The following is a 20,906-nucleotide window of genomic DNA, read 5'->3' as shown; positions in this document are numbered from 1 at the left end:
AAATCCACCCCCTTTGGACAATCTCCATTCCCACAGGAAAGTTACTTTGCCTTGCTACTATACCTCAATAAGCATAGTCCTAGCCTGTAGAGATTGAATCTGGCCTTTTTCTTTCTCCATTTTTCCTAACCAACACCTCTGATGAATTCATCATTATTGGGGAAAAAATGTATGTTGCATATTAGATTTTAAAAAAAGCAGACTACCAAGTTGAATTATGAGTGGTTTACATTTTTTTCTTTTTTAGTGCTTTTTAAAGCATTGCCCATAGTCTAAACAACATTTTTTAATATGTGAATCAGACCTAAAGAGACAAAGGTTACACACTCTCTCTTATACATGGAAGCTAGAATTAGTTCATAAATATGTAGTAAGTACTTTGGGAGGTATGCAAGAATATACAAATGTATTAACTGAAATGCAGTAGATTAAGGGGGAGAAGCCAAACAGCATAATTCCTTTAAAAGGCTAAATCAGAGGTCAACAAAATAAACATAAGGAAATGGGTACTTAAAAAGGGTAGGACAGAGTCAAGGGGAAGGGGTAGACAAAGAAGAGAAGAAAGGGTAAAAAGAGTAAAAAGTTAAATGAATATCCTAAAAAAATTAAGAAAAGTGGGGGAAAGGTTGAGAAGGAGGGGTGAGAATGTTCAAAGGGGTGACATTGACTAAGGCTCATAATATTCATAAATTGCTTTGTTTGCATTGTTGAATGGCAACTCCTTTGTACAACTCCTTAAAAATTAAACACACAGACATACACAGATTTCTAAGAAAGAAAAGACCTGGCTCAGACCACTCTGAAATTGTAACGCTTATCTTTCCCAACTTGGATCTGCCCTCGTGTTTCTTAGAACTCCATGACATCTCAGCACCCACAGGTGTACAAACAGCAGCCCTCCAAAGCCTGCTTGTTCCTTGAGATTTAAATTTTGATATATACATAATTATTATAAACCAGAAAGGAGTGATCAGATTCTTTTCTGCCTTGTTTCCACCTTCCCTTCTCCCATCCTCTGCTTCCAAACTGGTCACCAAGTGCTGTTGTAATCTCATCTCTAGAGACAGTCCTCTCCTCCCCATTCCTGCTCCTCCTGCCAAAGGCTGTGGGGGAGGCCTTATTAGCCCTTGTCAAATTCAGCAGCAAGCAGCGCTGGCAGTTAGCCTGTACCAGCCACTGCTGAGACATGTTTCCAAAATATGATAAGTAGGACATGCCACACTTCTGAGAGTTCTCATGGTAGGGACATCTACATTCAAGGACTTTCACAACCTCCTCCAATCTACCTTTCTCACCTCAGCATGGATACTCCTCTGTTTCTACTCCTGTGTACCCAAGGTATCATTCATCTCCTCTCCTCTCCTCACAAAACTGCTTCTCCCCTTTCTAGATACAGCTCAAATTTCCCTTCTTAGGTAAAACCTTCCCTCTCCATCTCCTTTTATCACAATTCATCTCTCTACTTCCAGTCATAGCACAGGCAACTCTGATCCTTGCATTGCATCCTCTAACAGCAAATATCTAGCACATTCCCCCCTAATACATAAACTTCCCTGAAGCAGGGTGAGATATGACTCATCTTTGTAATCTTAAATCATGGCATCACACAAGAAATGTAAGAAAGATACAATAAACTCCTTTCAAAGAGAAAATATAGTGAAGTTGATAGGATATCGTTCAACATAAAATTTCACTTTATACACTACCTCTCAGCTATAAATCTAAGCCTGTGGTAAAATCTAGTTGCTCCACTATATAATCCCTGAATTGACACAAGATATTTTAGAATATTTACCTGGCAGTCTGCATATATAAACATCTTACAAGGGAGGATACAAATTGATACTAATTCACTTTAGCAGTTGATTTACATTGTGTTGGCCTGGAAAATCCTTGTATTTATATAATGCCTAGAGCACTAGTCTTTCATTCAGAAATCAAAAGAGAAGCTGAACAGACTCCTCTAAAACTTTTCAAATACTTTCAGTCAGGCTAAGTGAACAAAGAACATTTCACCAGAAAGGCATGTTTTTGTTTAAATGAGGACTAAGCTAAAATCAGAGGTAGAAGCAAGGACATTGCACAGTGACATGTTTAGATTGAATCCTCAAAGGAAAGACAATCTCCTTGCTTTTAGGTTTGTAGTAATATAAACCAATGCTCATTGGAAGGCAAACATCTTTTCTGGGATTGGTCTCTAGGCCCATGGGTGTGTACCACATTAAGCAGAAAACTTTCACCATCACATAAACATCCATTCATCTTTGTTATGGAAGACAAAGGAATTCCTCAGTGTATTTTCTCACCTTAGATCTGGGTCCCTAAGCCAAAGTATCTCAGCAGCTTTTTGAGGATAATTGTAAAGGTCCCCAAACCCATTCTCAGCAGTCATTTTCAGAGTATTGAAGAGACTCTCTTTGTTCCCAGCTTTGATAAGTACCTGATCAGGTCTCCCGTCTGTCAAAAGGTAAATTACTTGTGTTTCTTTGTCAGCAAAAGCAATTTTCAAGGCATTAAGAGTATTTGTGGAGCTTCCAACCTTATAAGAGGAAAAAAAATAGAGAAATACTCAAAAAAGATCCACAAACAAGTAAAATTTAGTTTGTGCTTCGGAAAGGGGCTTATGAAATAAAGAGTAAATTAAAATTATAATGAGAAAATAATTTAAATTCAGAGATTCTAAGAAACTAGACTTGGTGTACTAAAGTCTCTACCCAGGCAGTCCAAGGACCACAAGAGACTATAGATTTCCTGTCTTGACAGAGATCTGAATGCAATTTTATATTTATATGTTTCTATGTGAGTTGTTAACTCAGTTACAGCTCACCAGCTATCAACACAGCTTAAACATGCAGCTTGAATATACCCTGGTGGGATCATATTTCTTTCAAACCTGATTTATTCATGACACCCAATATTTGAGTGTGTGGCATCATTAACAACCTAATAATGCACACATGAATATATCTAACAAAACATGAATCTTTCCTGGTTGTGGTGAAACATGTACCTTCAAGTATCTGGACACACTGCAAGGTCTTATGTGAACGCATGGTCTTAAGTGAGGAACTATAAGTGTTCTCCTTTATGTATGTGAATAAATAAACAAATACAACAGCCACTCTGTATCCAAGGTTTCTATATACACAATTGAACTAAACAGGATAAAAAATTTTGGAAAAAAATCAAACTATACTGAATATATACAGAACTTTTTCGTACCATTATTTCCCAATCAATACAATACAGTAATTCTTCACATAGCATTTACATTATATTTAGTGGGATGTCATCTAAGGATGATATACAGCTTACAAAAGGATACACATGGGCTCTATGCAAACACTGACCCATTTTACACAGAAGAGACTTGAACATCTGCAGATTCTGGGATCCATGGGGTGTGTGTGTGAGGTCCTGGAACCAATTCCTCAGGGAAAACTATACTCATTCCTGAGGGAAAACTATACTCATCAAAATCAAAACTGATCGCAGGAGTCAAGTTAGAGCTCATTCTCTCTCTTATATCTATCACAATACTACCTATAGTTTTTCATAGAAAAAAGAAGAAACATTATATGTGTATATATTTATACATATATAATTTGTCAAAAGAAATTAATGGCATGTTTCTAGAAACTTCTCCCATCATGTTAAACAATTATAAATGAGAAAAGTTCTTGAATGCTTCATCATTATAAAAAGGAATGAATTTTCAGAGAAATGCAAATTCACTGGAATGTGCTTTCCTTAATATGAAAAAAACAATTCTTTCCATTAAATATCATTAGACAGCTATTGTTAATATCATTTGACATCTCCAATTACCTCTGTCTGGACTTTGAAATTTATAAAAATTTATTGCAGTCTTCCCCCTCATCTTAGACTCTATTAGTTCTACTTCAGTTGTAAGCAAGAAAACCAACCATGGCTGATTTAAGCTAAAAGGAATTTATGAAAAAGACTTTGGGATGGCTGACAGTATTAACAAGCTGGCAGGAGAACTAAGCCTGGGACCTCACACCAAGAACAAGGATCCAATCCTGCTGTAGTTTTGCCTGGTGGGATCCCCACTACAATTAAACACCAGATGCTATGTCTTGCTTCACTGGTCCTGGAAGTGTCAGACATGAGATGGACCAGCAGCCCATCCCTCTGCCACCCCTAGAGCTCCATCAGTCATTACTACCCTCCTCTCCCTGCTAGGCAAACCATCTGGAATTCTCATCTCTCAGTTCAAGGCTTAGGACGTTATTCTTATGGGTGGTGCCTGGTTCACATTACTCACACCTTAGGTGAGAACTTTCAGCTTTCTATTGAAGCTGAAGGTGAACAGTCTTGGTCTCCTCTACCATCAAACTTCATAAGAATAGAGATTTATGGCTAAAGGAATTATAAATCTCCAGCACATATCCAAATCCCTACCTAAGATGTCTCTTAGGCCATACCATAAGCCAGAGATGCCTTCTCCATTTGAGTTTCTCAGACTCTGTTACAAGTGGGAAATCCCTAACTAATCCAATTGCTCTTACCTCAGCCTCCATCATTTGGGTTTACTCCTTTTCATTCCAGTGGATATTCTTAAGTAAAAAAATTCCATGTGACAAGACATTTTTCAACATCTAGAACACAGCTTACAAACCCAGCCCAACTCTGTGACTTAAGGGGGATTCACAGGCCTAAAAATACCATGTTAAAGCTTCCACAGACTATGTCTAGCATACCTTGCTAAGGGAGTAACTGAAGACATTTCATGGTAGAGATGGCAGGGAACACAACTGAAGGACAAGTAGGACATTGAGGAGGCAAACATAGAAAACATAATGTGTGCTCCTGACTCCTATTTTTCTCAGGATGGATAAGTAAGTCTATACTTGAAAGCCCATTTGATAAGAGGCTGGAAAAGTATCAATGACAATGATAATCGTAAAAACATCATCTATGGAGCATATACTAGGTTCAGTATTTACTTTTCCTGCATTTTCACTCTGTGAAGTATTAACACTTGTAACTTCAGAAACCTCTGCCCAGTCCCCCAAGGTGACCCAGAAAAAAATAGGTGGCTCAGGGATATTCCTTTACCCTTTCAAACAGCACAAAGCAGGGACTGAGTGTGTGCCTATATAGCATGAGATGGCTCAAAACACTAAACACTCAGAAGAAACTCCTACAAATGTAAACCAGAATGAACATGATAAACCTAAACAGAGACTGTCTGCTAAATAAGAAGATTTAAATGGAGTTAGAGTCTCCTAATAAATACTCAAATTATCTAGGATGCAATACAAAAATCACTCATCATAACAAAAACTAGAAATGCCACTTTAACTAAAATTCAATCAACTGATTCCAATACCAGCAGAACTTCATAAATATTTGGGACAATGAAGAAAATTGAATACCATGAGAATTTCAGAAAAGAAAGGAGAAAGATTGAAGAATTTCTAAAATATTCAAAATAATGTTTTAAAAAGTCCCAAATTTGGTGATAGATACAAAAACCACAATTTAAGAAGCTGAGAAAAATCCAAAATAACACAAAATTCAAGAAATTTATGGCCAAACACACTGTATTTAAATTTCTGAAAACTGAAGCCACCAACCCTGAGAGCAATAGACATGAGATGAACCAGCAGTAGGTTCTTACCCCAGGACAAAATTTCTAAGAACAGCCAAAGAGAAAAAACACATGATAATATCTAAAAAATAACAGTAATTCAAAAGACAATCTCATCTTAAGCTACAAACATCAAAAGAAACAGGCACAGCATGTTTCAAGTGCTGAAACAAATGAACTGTTAGCCAAGAATCATGTGTCTGGTGAAAATATCTTCCAGGGCTGCTGAAGAACTGAGAGAATCTATATCTGGGTGACATCCTTAAATAACAGCTAACCGAAATTGTGTAAATAAAAAGAAAACAATAATGGGATAAACACTGGACTTTCAGAAAAGAAAGAGCAATGGAATGAGCAAACATGAAGGGAAGCATAAAAACTAGTCCTTAACTCTGTGAGTTTCTAAAATCATGTTTAACACCATCTAACAGGTATATAATGTATATAGAAATATATTCTTCAAGTACAAAATAGTGATTGTAAAAGAACCTAAATGGAGGGAGGATTTGTATACTTGAAGCAGTAAAACTCTAGTTCAGTAAACACAATTCTATGTATAAGGAAATTTTTGAAACAATCATTACAAAAACATTACAAATCAATACACTAAAAAATAATATAAGTAAGTTTAAATGGAACACTAAAAAAACTCAAATAACCCACAGACAGGTAAGAAATTAGAAAGAAATGAAAAACAGAGAAAAAAAACAAATGAGAGATAACCTTAAACACCACTAGATACATGTAAATTTTCTGAATATACTAATTACACAACAGAGGTTGAAGAGTAAACAAAAACATCGCCCAACTCTGCATGTTAACAAGAAGCTCACTTCAACACTGCGTACTAAAATAGCTAATTCATGAACATTTATTTTTATTGTTATTATAAAGATGATATGAATATTTTAGAAAGCAAGAGTAACTGTCAACAGTACATACTGTACACTTTTAAAGATTTTTATTAGCATCTATTAATTGTACAAAGAAATCCCATTCATTTCACTATATTTCCATATACAATATACTGTGATCAAATTCACCCCCCCTCCAGTCATCTCTCAATAGCCCCTAAGCAAGTGAACAATCCTTTAGCACATGGGACTTTGAGGAACACTCTAGAGCCAAACTATAGCACTCATAAATTCAACATGTTAGAAGAAATGGAATTTCTCAAAATCTAAAAACTACAAATAAAACCATACTGAGACAAAAAAGATAACTAGAACATTTCTATACTACCAAAAATTGAATTTGTAATTTAAGAATTCCCTCCAAAGAAATCTCCAAGCCCACATGATTTTACTAGAGACTTATCAGTAAAAGAAAATTAGCAAAACTTTTGTTATAAACCACTACAATTAACACAATCTACTCTAGAAAATACAAGATAGTACTTCCCAAGTCATTTTTATGAGATCACTACTCCTGTAATAGTGTGTGAACAAAAAGTTAGGCTACAGGCATAGCTCAATAATAGAGTGACAGTTAAGCAAGCAAGCCAAGTAAGTTTGAGGCCTTAAGTTCAAATCTCAGCACCAGGAGAGAAAGAGGGAGGGAGGGGAGGGAGAGAGGGAGGGAGGAAGGAAGGAAGGAAGGAAGGTAGGAAGGAAGGAAGGAAGGAAGAAAGGAAGGAAGTAAGGAAGGAAGGAAGGGAAGGAAGGAAGATGGGAGGGAGGGAAGAGAGAGAAAGAAGGAATGAGAAAGAAAGACAGGAAGCAAGGAATGAAGGAGGGAGGGAGGGAAGGAAGGAAGGAAATAAGGAAGAAGAGAAAGAAGAGAAAGAAAAAGAGAAGGGAAAGAAAGGGAAGAAGGAAGCAAGGAGGGAAGGAAGGTAAGAAGGAAGGAAGGAAGAAAGGAAGGGAGGGAAAGATTCTAATATAAATGTAAACATATAAAACATAACAGAATAGATAATTCAGACAGAGATCTGACTTTCTGAGTATGTTATGATGAATGATATTGGAGCATTTGAACATCTTTGGGCCACAATAATAAACTACAATCTAAATTTCATCCCTTAATCAAATGTTAATTCTAAACAGGTCATAGACTTGCAGGTGAAACACAAATTTCTAGGAAGAAAAATCACAGAGAAAAATTCTTTAGGATCAAGGATTAGGCAGAGTGCTTAGACTTGACATCTTGATCTGAATTAAAATAATAAAATAGATCAAAATTTACAGGATGAAGCTAGAACAGTGGATATGAGTGTGTGTGTTTGTTTGTGTGTGTGTGTGTGTGTGTGTGTGTGTGTGTGCACATGCACACAAGCCTGTGATTGAATAAAGAGCTTTTGGCATGATTAGGTAGGTTCTTCACTGAGCTATACCTAGCATTAAATTCTTAAGTCATAAAAGGGAAAGAATCTAGTTTTTTAAACAAAATACATAGGAGAAGGAAATAATGAAGATAGAGCAGATAAAACAGAAATCAGTGAATTGGAAGACTTAAAAAAAGAAGAAGAAGCCAGGTGCCAGTGGCTCACCCCTATAATTCTAGCTAGTCAGGAGGCTGAGATCTGAGAATTGCAGTTTAAACCCAGCCTGGGCAAGAAAGTCTGTGGCAAAATGCTGAAATAAGGACACAGGATGACCCATTGTAACAATGAGATGTACAAGACAGTATGTTGAAAACAAACAACTTTGTGAGGAAGGGGGGTTGAAGGGGGAGGGGGAGGGGGGAGAGAGGAGTTAGGGAGGTAGGGAGGAAAGGGATGGCAGGGGAAAAATAAAGGAGAGTATAACAATGCTCGATAGGAAATGGACTCATTACCTTGCTCATGTAACTGTAACCCCTCTGTCAGTATCTTTTCAATAAAAATATATATTAAGAAAGAAAAAAAATGAAAGTCTGTGAAACTCTTATCTCCAATTAACCAAGAGAAAACCAGAAGTGGCGCTGTGGCTCAAGTGGTAGAGTGCTAGCCTTGAGCTGGAGAGCTGAAGGACAGCGCCCAGGCAGAGTTCAGGCCCACAAATGAACCAAAACAAAAGCAGGACATTGGTGCCTCATGCCTGTAACCTTAGCTACTTCTAAGAATGAGAGGAAGTGGCGCTGTAGCTCAAGTGGTAGAGTGCTAGCCTTGAACTGAAGAGCTGAGAGACAGTGTTCAGGCCCAGAGTTCAAGCCCCACGACCAACAACAACAACAACAAAAAGACTGAGATCTGAGGATCACAGTTCAAAGCCAGCCTGGGCAGGAAAGTCTATGAGATTCTTATCTCCAATGAACCACCAGAAAACTGGAAGTGGACCTTCGGCTCAAAGTGGTAGAGCACTAGCCTCAGGGACAGTGCCCACACATCCTGAGTTCAATCCTCATGACTGATGAGAGAGGGAGTGTGTGTGTGTGTGTGTGTGTGTGTGTGTGTGTGTGTGTGGAGAGAGAGAGAGAGAGAGAGAGAGAATCAATTAAACCAAAAGTAGTTCTTTAGCAAAAATCAGTAAAACAAAAATTTAAAAAGAAAAACCAAAAACTCTTCCAAAAAAAGAAAAAAAGAAAAAAACCCACCAAGACCACAAATAAATAGCAGAACATCACTGTATATATTGCAAAAGTGAAAAAGAATAGTGAAGGAATGTAATAAACAATTCCATGGGCTTAAATATGGCAACTGAGAACAACTGGATGACTATCTTCTAAGACACCAGTGATCAAAAGTAACCCCAAGAGATGACCTCAATAGTCCTATATTTATTAAATAATGTAAATTCATAATTTTAAAATTTCTAACAAACAATAATCAAGGCCCACATGGTTTCATTGGTAAACTCTAGCAGTTAAGGAAAAAAAACTCCACCAATTTCACACAATCTCTTCTGGAGTAAAAGAAGAGCAAACACTTCCTAGCCTATATGATGAGAACAGCATTTTCGGACACCAAAACTAGACAACAATTTCTAAGAAAAGGAATCTACATATCAGCATTCCTCACTAACACTGACACAAAAAATCCTTAGCAAAATATTTTGGCAGATTTAATGTAGAATATATATGTATAATACCTTTGTCAACAGAACAACATTTCCCTCTGAGCCCAATCCCAGCAGTCTGTTGAGAAGTCCATCCTTGGGCTATGTTGAAAAGGTAATGAGAAAGATGGAAAAGACTTGTCTGTTTTGCATATATTTTCCAGTAGCCTCTAGCCAGCCACCTACTTCCATCTACCTGCTGCCCCTGGCTTAGGAATGACTATACCTACTGCTTTATGATACCAGCACAGAATAAATAGGCTCAGAAAGCATGCACAATGCCCTGTGGTTCAAGTGGTAGAGAGCTTGCCTTGAGCAGAAGAGTGCAGGGACAGTGCCCAAGTCGAGAGTTCAAGCCCCACGACCGACCCCCCCCAAAAAAGAAATCTTACAGGTATTACTTTTAAAAATGAAACATTCTTCCTCCTTTCATTTTAAAAATCAAATTCTACCCAGGAGGTATGTTTTCCCAGCTGCTCAGATGGCTGAGGTCTAGAGGATCACAATTCAAAAACAGCCAATGCAGAAAAGTCCATGAGAATCCATTTCCAAAACAATCAATAAAAAGCCAGCCTAGAAGTATACCTCAAGTGATTGAGCACCAGCTGAGCAAGAAAGAGGCCCTTGGTTTAAACCCCAGTACTAGAAAAAAAAATTCCAAGGATGCCCAAATCAGGCTCCACATTGGTGAATATTCAGGGAGATGAGCTGATGCCCATCTGTGACTTCCTGTCAAATCTAGGACTCTAACTCGGGCACTAAGCTATTTTAAAGATGTTTCTGTTCTATTTCAGTATCTATATTTGGCTTTTTACCAATTTTATTTCAATCTTACTGTCTTTCAAATATCTGGAATGCCATATGACTCTGGAGAAGTTTTAAAATTAAGACAAGTTCAAGGCAAGAGAAAATACTTTCCAATGGTCTGTATGAGTGAAAGAACAACAGCATTAATTGTCTCTAAGTAAAATTCAGCCTGGGAAATGATTCTACCTATACCTATACCTATACGATACCTACAATACCTACACTATACCCTGCTGTCCTTTTTTCTTGCTTTCTGACCTAAATTTCAGCCTGTACTGTTTGTCTCTATAGGCTCAGTACTTCTGAACAAAATTATAGTTAAGAAAAGATCTTTTAGCCAGGTGCCAGAGGCTCACACCTGTAATCCTAGCTACTTAGTTGGCTGAGATCTGAAGATCTGGTTTCAAAGTCAGCCCAGGAAGAAATGTTTTTAAGATTCTTATCTCCAATTGACCTCCAAAAAGCTGGAAATAGAGCTGTGGCTCAAATGGTAAAAAAGCTTAGGATAGCATCCAAGCCCTAAGTTTAAGCCCCAGTCCTGGCACACAAAGAAAAAAAAAGAGAAAATAAAGAATAAGTCTTTTGAAACAATAAGGAAATGTCAGATAGGACAAATAGGAATGTCTGGGTACAAAAATATTACATGTTAAAGTCTGTTTTCATTAAGAGTCTGAGACTTAGCAAAGGTAAAATTAGGAAATGAAGTCAGCTCTCCATGTCTGTGGGTTCTACATCTGCAAACACAATAAATAGGAACTGAAAAAAACATAAATACAGTTGTTGTTTTTTAAAATAGTGGGCTGGGAACATGGCTCAAGTGTTAGAGAACCTGTCTAACAAGTGCAAGGCCCTGATTTCAGTATTGCCAAAGAAGACAAAAGGACAAATGTAGAGAGGGAGTGAGGGTGGGGGAGAGAGGGAGGAAAGGGAGATGGGGGGAGGGAGAGGGAGGGAGGGAGAGAGAGAGGAGAGACAGACAGGTGGACAAAGAAACAGAGAGAGATGGACACAGAATGATAAAGAGACAGAAAAAGAAGGAAGGAGGAGGAGGAGGAATGTGTCTATAAGGAATGAACATGTAAGCCTTATATGCACTAAGTATTACAGGTAATCTAGAGATGGTCTGAAGTATACCGAGTCTGTGTTCAGGTGCTTGCTAATACCACACCATTTTACATAAGAAACTTGAGCATCTGCAGATTTCGATATCTGGAGGTGGTGGTCCTAGAACTAATATCCCATGGATAATGAGGGATAGTGTGCTATGAACAAAGGTTTATCTAAACTTTAAGGTATTGACTAATGAGATTATGTTAGTATAAACAAAATCAATGTCTGTGAAAAGCTACTGCTCTCCTTGGAGCTCAATATAGTTCTTAAAAATTTTTATCCTTGCACTTGCCAGTGCAAGGCCCTGAGTCTGGTCCTTAGCTCTGGGGGAAAAAAAGGAAATTTTATCCTGTACACAGGTAAGAAATTCACACTTATCCAAGATTTATTTTCCATTTTACCTGAATGCCTCTAATCCACGACTGAGCCTTTTCCAAATTACTTTCATTGATTTCAGCAAGTTTTTCCCGCCAAGCAACTGCCTGAGCATCAAATGTCACAAAATTGAATTTACTTTTATATTTCAGCTGTTCCTGTAAGAGACAATTATTATTTAACCATAAAACCACTCAATTGTAAGACAATCTTAGGCATAGTTCATAGTTTGATACAATCACTAAAGTAATGTATTTTTAGTTTTAGAAGCTAAAAATTACATTCAGTAAAACAAATTGATCCTAGTAAAAAGACATTTCAGTAAAAATTGCACAGTTTGTATGTCAAGCCCTTTATAGTTGTGTATATGAATATATATCAATGTATATATCTCCATATATAATTAGATTTTAATTCTGACATTAAAAATATGTAAAGCACACTAGGTATAATATACTTAAAGAAAGGAAATTTAAAATATCATTTGGGTAACCATCTGTAGAATAAGGTTATTATTTGGTTACTGAACTATTCACCTGCCTTCTGTCTATTTCTTTCCTATAGAGGTCAAATTAAAAACTGTATTTCATACTTTTCAAACATTTTCCCCTATTGTTCCAGTGGTTAAAACTTCTATTAGTACAAAGGACTCACAACAGTATGTGAGACACACATAAAGGTGTGAAAACTAGAATCAGGAAGCAAAAGCAACCTAGGCTGAGCATACAACTGAGAGGCAGCCAAGGAGGATAAGAACTAGGAGCCTCTATTCATTAGCCTACAATTCTCTATGCAACAAATACAGGGCCAGTTCATACAGTTTCCCCAAAATACATTGAAAATTACCAGAATAATGCCAAGATAATGAATTTCTGTAAATCAATGGAGGTTTCAGTATTTCGCAGATTTCAGGATACAAAAAAACTAAAGCAATGACCAACCCAAAGCCTTGTAGTTGCACAGACTTTGGAGGTTCACAATCAAAGATAGACATTTTCACTCTATCTCTCCTTTTTTGGAAATGAAAGCACATCCAATTCCACACCAGAACACGATTTTAAGATAAGCACTAATCCCAGAGCCCTGTAATTGCAAAGACTTTGGAAGTTCACAATCAAAGATAGGTGGGTTTTTTCTTTTACAATTTAAAAATTTTTAATGTTAAGATGTTGTACAGAGGGGTTACAGTTACATGAGGAAGGCAATGAGTACATTACTTGTTGCTCATTGTTACCCCTTCCCTTCCTTGTTCTTGTCCCACTATCCCTTCCCTCCTCCACCTCCCACACTCTTATTCCCCCCCCCTCACTGCCCCATGTTCTTAAGTTTGTTTCCAATATACTGTCCTGTGGGTATCTTAGTTGCAATGGGTCATTCTGTGTCCTTGTTTCAGCATTTTGTTATTCCCCTTCTCCTCCCCAGATTAGACATACGTATATACAAGATGCAGGATATCAAAATCAAGTACAGTGAAAACAGGGGATATGACAACAACAAACAATAACATGATACATTTCAAACAATAAAGACAGACCTCTTCCTTTCACTTAGCATCATCTTATATCATCATTTGAACATGGTTTTTGAGCTTTTCAGCTCATTTGATAAGATTATTCTATATGTATACTAATTATTACAAGTAAGGGAACCCATGGGACCTAAATTTCTTTGGGACTGGGTAACTTCATTTAATATGATTTTTTTCCAAGTCTTTCCATTTCCTAACAAATGGGGGTGGTGGTGTTATTCTTTCTGATGGAAGCATAGAATTCCATTGTATATATGTATCATATTTTCTTGATCCACTCATCTACTGAGGGGCATCTGGGTTGATTCCATACAAAGATAGGTGTTTTCACTCTAATTCATTTCAAAGGACATAGCTAGCAAGATAAATAGAAACTCACAGATTGGGAGAAGATCTTCATTAGCTATACATCAGACAAGGGCCTTATAGCAAAAATATATCTAGCACTCAAAAAATTACCCCCCCAAAAACAAATCCTCAAAGAAACAATCACCCCATTAATAAGTGGGCTAAAGAATTACAAAGAGACTTTTCTGGAGAGGAAATAAGAATAGCTGATAGACACATGAAGAAATGTTCAACATCTCTGGCCATAAAAGAAATGCAAATCAAAACCACATTGAGATTCTACCTCATCCCAGTTAGAATGGCTATTATCAAGAAAACAAATAATAGTAGATGCTGGCAGGGATGTGGGCAAAAGGGAACACTACTACACTGCTGGCAGGAATGTAAACTGGTTCAACCACTCTGGAAAGCAGTATGGAGGTTCCTCAAAAGACTAAACATAGAACTACCCTATGATCCAGCAATCCCACTCTTGGGCATTTACCCAAATGATCACAAACAAGTCCATACTAAAGGTACCAGCACAACTATGTTCATTGCAGCATTATTTACCTAAGATATAGAACCAACCCAGATACCCTTCAGCAGATGAATGGATCAAGAAAATGTGGTATATATACACAATGGAATTCTATGTTTCCATCAGAGACAATGATATCACCCCATTCATGAGGAAGTGGGAAGACATGGAAAAATCATAGTAAGTGAAGTGAGCCAGACCCAAAGAAACATAGGCTCCATGATTTCCCTCATTTGTAACAATTAGTATACGTGTAGGACAGTCCTAGCAGAGGATTACAATAGCTCAACAGCTATGTTCATATGACCATATAAAATGATCAAAACAAACTCTCCAAGATAAGGAAACAAGAGGGATTTTTGTTGTTGTTGGTGGTGGTGATGATGATGATATTGTTTTTAATGTACTGTATGAAACTCTTTCTTTTTTTCTTTTTCCTTTTGGCTTATCCCCTGTAGTCACTGTGTTTGATTCTGGTACCCTGGGTCTTATATATACATTTATCTGATTTGGGGAAGGGTAAGAGAATAACAAAATGATGAAACAAAGGACAAAGGGTGAACCAATATAACAGTGATATTCACAAAATGCTAAGTTGGAAATGAACTCTACAATCTGGAAGGGGGTGGGGGGAGGGAAATTGGGAGAAAAAACAAGGGAGGGGATAACAATGTTTGACAAGAAATGTACTCATTACTTATATAACTGTAAAACAAAAATTAAAAAAAATAAAGCAGTGAATATAGAAACTTCCTTAAGCAACCCATGTGTATTACAGACACGACTCAATAGAGGAAAGGACAGGTCTGATTACAAATAGAACTGATAATCTAACAGGCAAAGGGGACATTTGAGGGTTTTCTTAACTATTTTTCTTTCTTTCTTCTTCCTTCTTTCCCTCTCCCTCCCTCCATCTCTCCCTCCCCCTCTCTCTTTCTTTCTTTTTCTTTTTGTCAGTCATGGGGCTTGAAGTGGGGTCTGGGTGCTGTCCCTGAGCTCTTTCTGCTCAAGGCTAGTGCTCTACCACTTAAAGCCACAGAGCCCCTTCTGGTTTTTGAGTGGATTATTGGAGAGAAGAGTCTATGGGACTTTTCTGCCTGGGCTGGCTTTGAACCATGATCCTCAGATCTCAGCCTCCTGAATACCTAGGATTACAGGTGTGAGCCACCACTGCCTGGCTTAACTGGATTTTGTTATGAGCTCTTTAATGCTGCTCAAAGCTACTACACACAACAACTAGTGGAGATGCACTTATGATATAAAGGTCAAGAGCATGAATGGGACAGTTTCATCTCACCTGTATAAATTGAATGATCTTTTTCTTTACCAAGCCCAGTTTGTTCTTCATTGAGTGAGATGTATCAATAAGGACGTAAATGCAATCTTTCTGTACTTTTCCAAAGAGGTTTTGACTCCTATTTTGTATCCATTTAATCCTAAGCAGGGAAAAGTTTCAAAATGAATAGTTTGTCTGTGTAGCAAGATCATGTTCCTTAGAACTTAGTGGTATCTACAGAGATCAGAACTATAATCTATGTATATATTCACCTACTGGTGAATGCATTATTCACTTTGTTTTTTCTATAGAAAATCCTCCATTAGGACTGGCTCCCTTGTCAGCCTCACATTAATTAACACATCATTAATTCAAGAAGAAGATAACTAAGAAAACCAATATTGTAAAAAGATAAATTCAATGTGGGTGCTAGAGCCTAAAATAAATTATTTCTTGTCATCTGCTATGTTGAAACCCTCAGCTATGACTTCAGACCCGATGAGTGAAGTCAAATTAATGGAGCCAGCATAATCCAGAAGCTACAGTGGAATTGTGGACCACAATGAGCAGCCACAGGACCCTGAAACAACCAAGTACCAGGTGCTTTTGTGAGCAAGCTGCTGCTGAGGCTTGCATTCAAATGCCTGCCACAGGGTATAATGACGTTCCAGGCTGTAGATGAAGTCTGGGGAGTGGAGTCTGGGAGAACATAGACAAATCATTTTGCTAGAGTTCATCAAGTTCCAGGCAACTGAAGAGGTGGTTACTTCACAGAAAGGAAGGGAAGGGGAGGTGAAATGAAGGAAAGCAAAGGGAGGAAAAAAGAGCAAGTAGAATATGAGGGGGAAGGAAAGGGAAAAGAAAAAGAGGGAAAGGGAAAGGAAGGGAAGGGAAGGGCAGAAGAAAAAGAAAAAAATACAAGAGACACTCTAGAGGTCTGCAGAAAAGTGCCCTTGAGATTTTGCCTAAGTGATGATCAAGGCATGTGTGAAGAAACTATAAAGGTCAGGGAACAACTTCCCAAAGAAAGCAGGTGGACCAACTTCTCAGAGGTAACACAGGCTGGAATAACTCATTTTTACAACCAGTTAGAGTGAGAAATATCCTTAATAGGTACATAATGATTATGAGTCTTCACAAGTGTATTTACCTTTGCACTAGAACTATATCACCCAGGAATAAAGGACCTAGGATAACGTGACTTAAAAAATTCCCAAAGGGGAGTTTGTTAATACAAATGCAATCCATTTGTTCGGGAAGTATGAACAGAATAAAAAGACAAATGGACGATACAAGAAAAGAGCCACATAGAATTTCTAGACAAATATAGGACCTGGTGAGAAATGCACTGCACAGTGTTAGCAATAAATTAGACATTAGGAAAAGATCAGGAACTTTTTTTTGTCAGTCGTGGGGCTTGAACTCTGGGCCTAGGCATTGTCCTGTGCTCTTCAGCTCAAGGCTAGCGCTCTACCACTTGAGCCACAGCACCACTTCTGGTTTTCTGAGTGGTTTATTGGAGATAAGAGTCTCACAGACTTTTCTGCCCTGGCTGGCTCTGAACCAAGATCCTCAGATCTCAGCTTCCTGAGTAGATAGGATTACAGGCATGAGCCTCCAGCACCCAGCCAGAAACATTTTAAAAAGACATAGCAGTAAGAAATAATTAAAGACAAGACAGAAAAAAGTAAAAAAAAAAAAAAGCAAATAACTGGCCCCTGGGATTATATTAAGAAGTGTAAAATAGATGCAATTAGAGTCTATATAGGAAAAGAAATGGGGAAACAGAAAAAGCATTTGAAAAGGTATGGGCAAAAGGTATGGGTAAAACAATGTACCTACAGATCTTAGAGGTCAAAGAACTCAACAGGAAGAAAAATGAAGAAATCACTCCAAGGTGCAGCATAATAAAACTGATGAAATCCAGTAATAAAGAAAAAAATTAAAAATATCCAGAGACAGAAAAATATATTCACATGCAGAGAAACTAACTTAAGAATAACAAGAGCTCTCTGTTCATAATTCATGTATGCCATGCCAGGAGGAAGACATTACAGAAAGATTTTTAAAACAAAATATAAAAAACTTAAAACCAGAATTCAATCCTTAGCCAAATTATCTTTCAAAAAATAAAGATAAATTAAGGAGTTCTGCAAACTAAAATAGCTAATACAATTAATCATAAACAGACTTCCACTATAAGAAAACAATGCCAAATGGAAATGTGGATCCATACAAAGGAATGAAGAGAACAAAAATACCAAGTATGTGAGTAAATATATTTATGCTAATTTTTAACCTAAGTTCTAAGACCAGACTATAATATATTGTGGGGTCTGTAGCATGTGTAGAAGTGCAGGATAGCAGTAGAAAAGGCAGAAAGGAGAAATGGAAATTGCAATATTCTTCTACCTAAAGAGCTACAATAGTATGTGAAGATAATTCTGATAGGATAATTCAAAGCTGTACATTATACATGCTAAAGAAGTGACATAACCATCAAAGCAAAACATAACAAAGAGGTAGATTAACACAATAATAGAGATAGGATGGAATTATAAAAATCAAAGAAACCAAAAAAGTAAGAAGGGAACAGAGAACACATGGGACAAATAGAAAAACAAATGGCAAGATTTTTTATTTAAATCCAACCAAATCAATAATCACATTAAATGTAAACAATTACAATATTCCAATTAAAAAGGAAATATTACTAGATGGTATTTAAAAATAAGAAACCTAGTTAAGTATAAGACAAGACATAGACATGGGAAGGTAAAGGGAGGAAAAAGACAAACCACATAGACAACAACCAGCAGGAAGCTGGAGTAGCTAGGCTGACATAAGACAAAACACATTTTGTAAGAAGAAACATTACCAGAGAGTAAAAGGAAGATTTCATAATTATGTAGAAGCTGAGAGCATACCAATCCTAAATGTACATGAATCTACTAGCAGAACTTCTAATAGATAAAGAAAAAATGGATAGAATTGAAAGGAGAATTGGACACAAAGCTATAGTTGAAGATTTCAATACTGTTTTGCAATAATTTATAGAACAATTAAAGAGAAAATCAGTAACAATATAAAAGATGAACACTACAAACCAGCTCAGACTATGCGATATGTACAGTACATCCCATCCCCCAAAAGCAGTTTTTTTCATACGCTAGGACTCAAAGCAGGTTCTAATACATTTATAAGAATCAAAGTAATATGGTATTTCTCTGTTTTGATGAAATTAAAATAAAAATCAATAACAAAATGCTAACAGGAAAATTGGCCAATATTTGGAAAGTAAGCAACGCATTTCTGCATAATCCTTTGGTCAGAGAAGACATTAGAAAATATTCTGAAATGACTGCAAATGAAATAAAGCATACCAAGATGTATAGGAGTCAGTTAAAGAAATACTCAGAAGGAAATTTATAAAATTATAAGCTTGTATTATGAAGGGAAAAATATCTCAAGTGACCTAAGCATCCACCTTAAGAAATTTTAAAACAAAATAAGGAGAAGGAAACAATAAAAGTTAAAAGTAAACTTCATTGGCAAAGAAACTGTGCATGTGTATATCTAGATATGCATACATTCATATATATGTATACCTATATACCTATATACATATTATATATTTTTAGAAGACCAATAAAGAAGATAACTTCTGGCCAGTCTTATTAGAAAATTAAAGGTGAGCTAAATAATCAATAACAAAAAGTAAATTGAATCCATGGTTAAAAACATTTCCACAAAGAGAAGTCCAGATTTAGATGGTTCCAATAGCATATTCTACCAAGTATATGAGGGAGAGCTGATAAGCAAAGTCTTCCAGAAAATAGAAAACAATACTTCTGATAATCCTCGACTAAAGAACAAAGGGACCCAGTGGCTAGCAGGTGGAGTTCTGCTTTCAAAGCCTTATGTTCCTCCCAGATCAGAAATCCACACTACTCTTTCCAGAAAGTCAGCTCTAAAACCATAGCAGAGGAAACTCTAGACCCAGGGATTGCGTGTTAAGAGTAATCCATCAATACCGGGTGCAGGTGGCTCAGGCCTGTAATTTTAGCTACTCACAGTTCAAAGCCAGTCCAGGCAGGAAAATCTGTGACTTTTTATCTCTAATTAACCACCAAAAAGCCTGAAGTGGAGCTATGAGTCAAGTGATAGAGCACCAGTCTTGCTTGAGCAAAAAAGCTAAAGAACAGTGCTCAGGCACCAAGTTCAAGACCCAATACCAACACACACACAGAGAGAGAGAGAGAGAGAGAGAGAGAGAGAAATCCATCACTGCCTGGGTTTTGAAAGGCTAGGGCTCTGTGAGTAAACACTGGGCAAGATGAGTGTTTGCAACCAGTGGGTTTATAACAGAAACCACAAGAGGGTGGAGGGAGCTTCAATTTTCAAATGGTTATTGAAGACTAGTAATAAATCACTATATTTAGTATCTGATCTACTCTCTAGAATAAATTTACAAATGGCATTATTATTCCCACATTATAAATGAGGATGGATGCACAAAGATATGAAGTAAGTGTCTAGGGTCCTACAGCAAGTAGCAGAGCTGAGATTGGAGGTTCTAATTGACTTCAGAGTCCACACCCCTAAATGAATTTGCTCTTTATGACCTAAAACGTTCCCTCGGCACATGGAAGGTAAAGGTGTTGATGCCTATCATCTTCATGGGGCTGATACCAAGAGTCCAGCATTAGTATTCCAGACTCTTGAGCAGATTAGATTTTCAGGACCCAACAGGGTAGACAGGGATGACATAAGGCTACTTTTGATCATTTCTCTTAGTTAAGCTCTTACCAAGAAATCACACAGATTTCTATTTAAAGAAAGATTAGACCACTTGTACCTGCCTGTGAATATACCAACCTCCTTTGGATCTCACCCATGACTGTATGAATTCTCTCACTGTACCACTTGCACTTTTCCTTGGTAATGTTGACATGTACCAAACTCCCATCCTTCCAGGAAGAGTGTATAAACTTGCTGCAGTATTTTGCATGGACTGTCTTCTTCTGGGACTCCTAAGGAAAACAAAGGACAGAGGCTATCCAGAAACCATTCAAAGAAAGAAAAGGACTCAAATGGGATTTCTATGTTTGCTTACTTACAGCAGCTCTGAGCACACATCCCCACTGTAACATCATTCAAGTCTAAGTTCCATTAAATATGCTCTGGTACCTGGCTCCACACCTATCCCTGTGCTAGATGTCATCAGAAAGGCAGGCATGATTTCATCTTAGTCCTTGGTGAATTGTTAGAAAAGCTAATGATTCTAGCAGAAGGGAGACAGACAAGGAAGGAAGGAAGGAAGGAAGGAAGGAAGGAAGGAAGGAAGGAAG

At 37.2% G+C, this 20,906-nt stretch overlaps 1 protein-coding gene across 1 annotated transcript in view; it reads right to left on the bottom strand.

Moving 5' to 3' along the window:
• The window catches only part of Vwa3b (von Willebrand factor A domain containing 3B), a 192,506-nt gene that overhangs the window by 112,192 nt on the left and 59,408 nt on the right, over positions 1 to 20,906 (bottom strand). Inside the window, exons 9-12 of the mRNA XM_013019731.1 lie at positions 20,434 to 20,588; positions 15,577 to 15,715; positions 11,910 to 12,041; positions 2,441 to 2,539 (exon numbers count right to left, since the gene is read on the bottom strand). Coding sequence (XP_012875185.1) covers positions 2,441 to 2,539; positions 11,910 to 12,041; positions 15,577 to 15,715; positions 20,434 to 20,588 — 525 coding nt within the window. The remainder of the gene's footprint in view (positions 1 to 2,440; positions 2,540 to 11,909; positions 12,042 to 15,576; positions 15,716 to 20,433; positions 20,589 to 20,906) is intronic.

This window comes from Dipodomys ordii, unplaced genomic scaffold (assembly GCF_000151885.1).
Source record: "Dipodomys ordii isolate 6190 unplaced genomic scaffold, Dord_2.0 Scaffold47, whole genome shotgun sequence".
NCBI classification, from domain to species: Eukaryota; Metazoa; Chordata; class Mammalia; order Rodentia; family Heteromyidae; genus Dipodomys; species Dipodomys ordii.
Note: the sequence above shows the minus strand (reverse complement) of the source record. Positions and strands in the feature narration are given on the sequence as shown.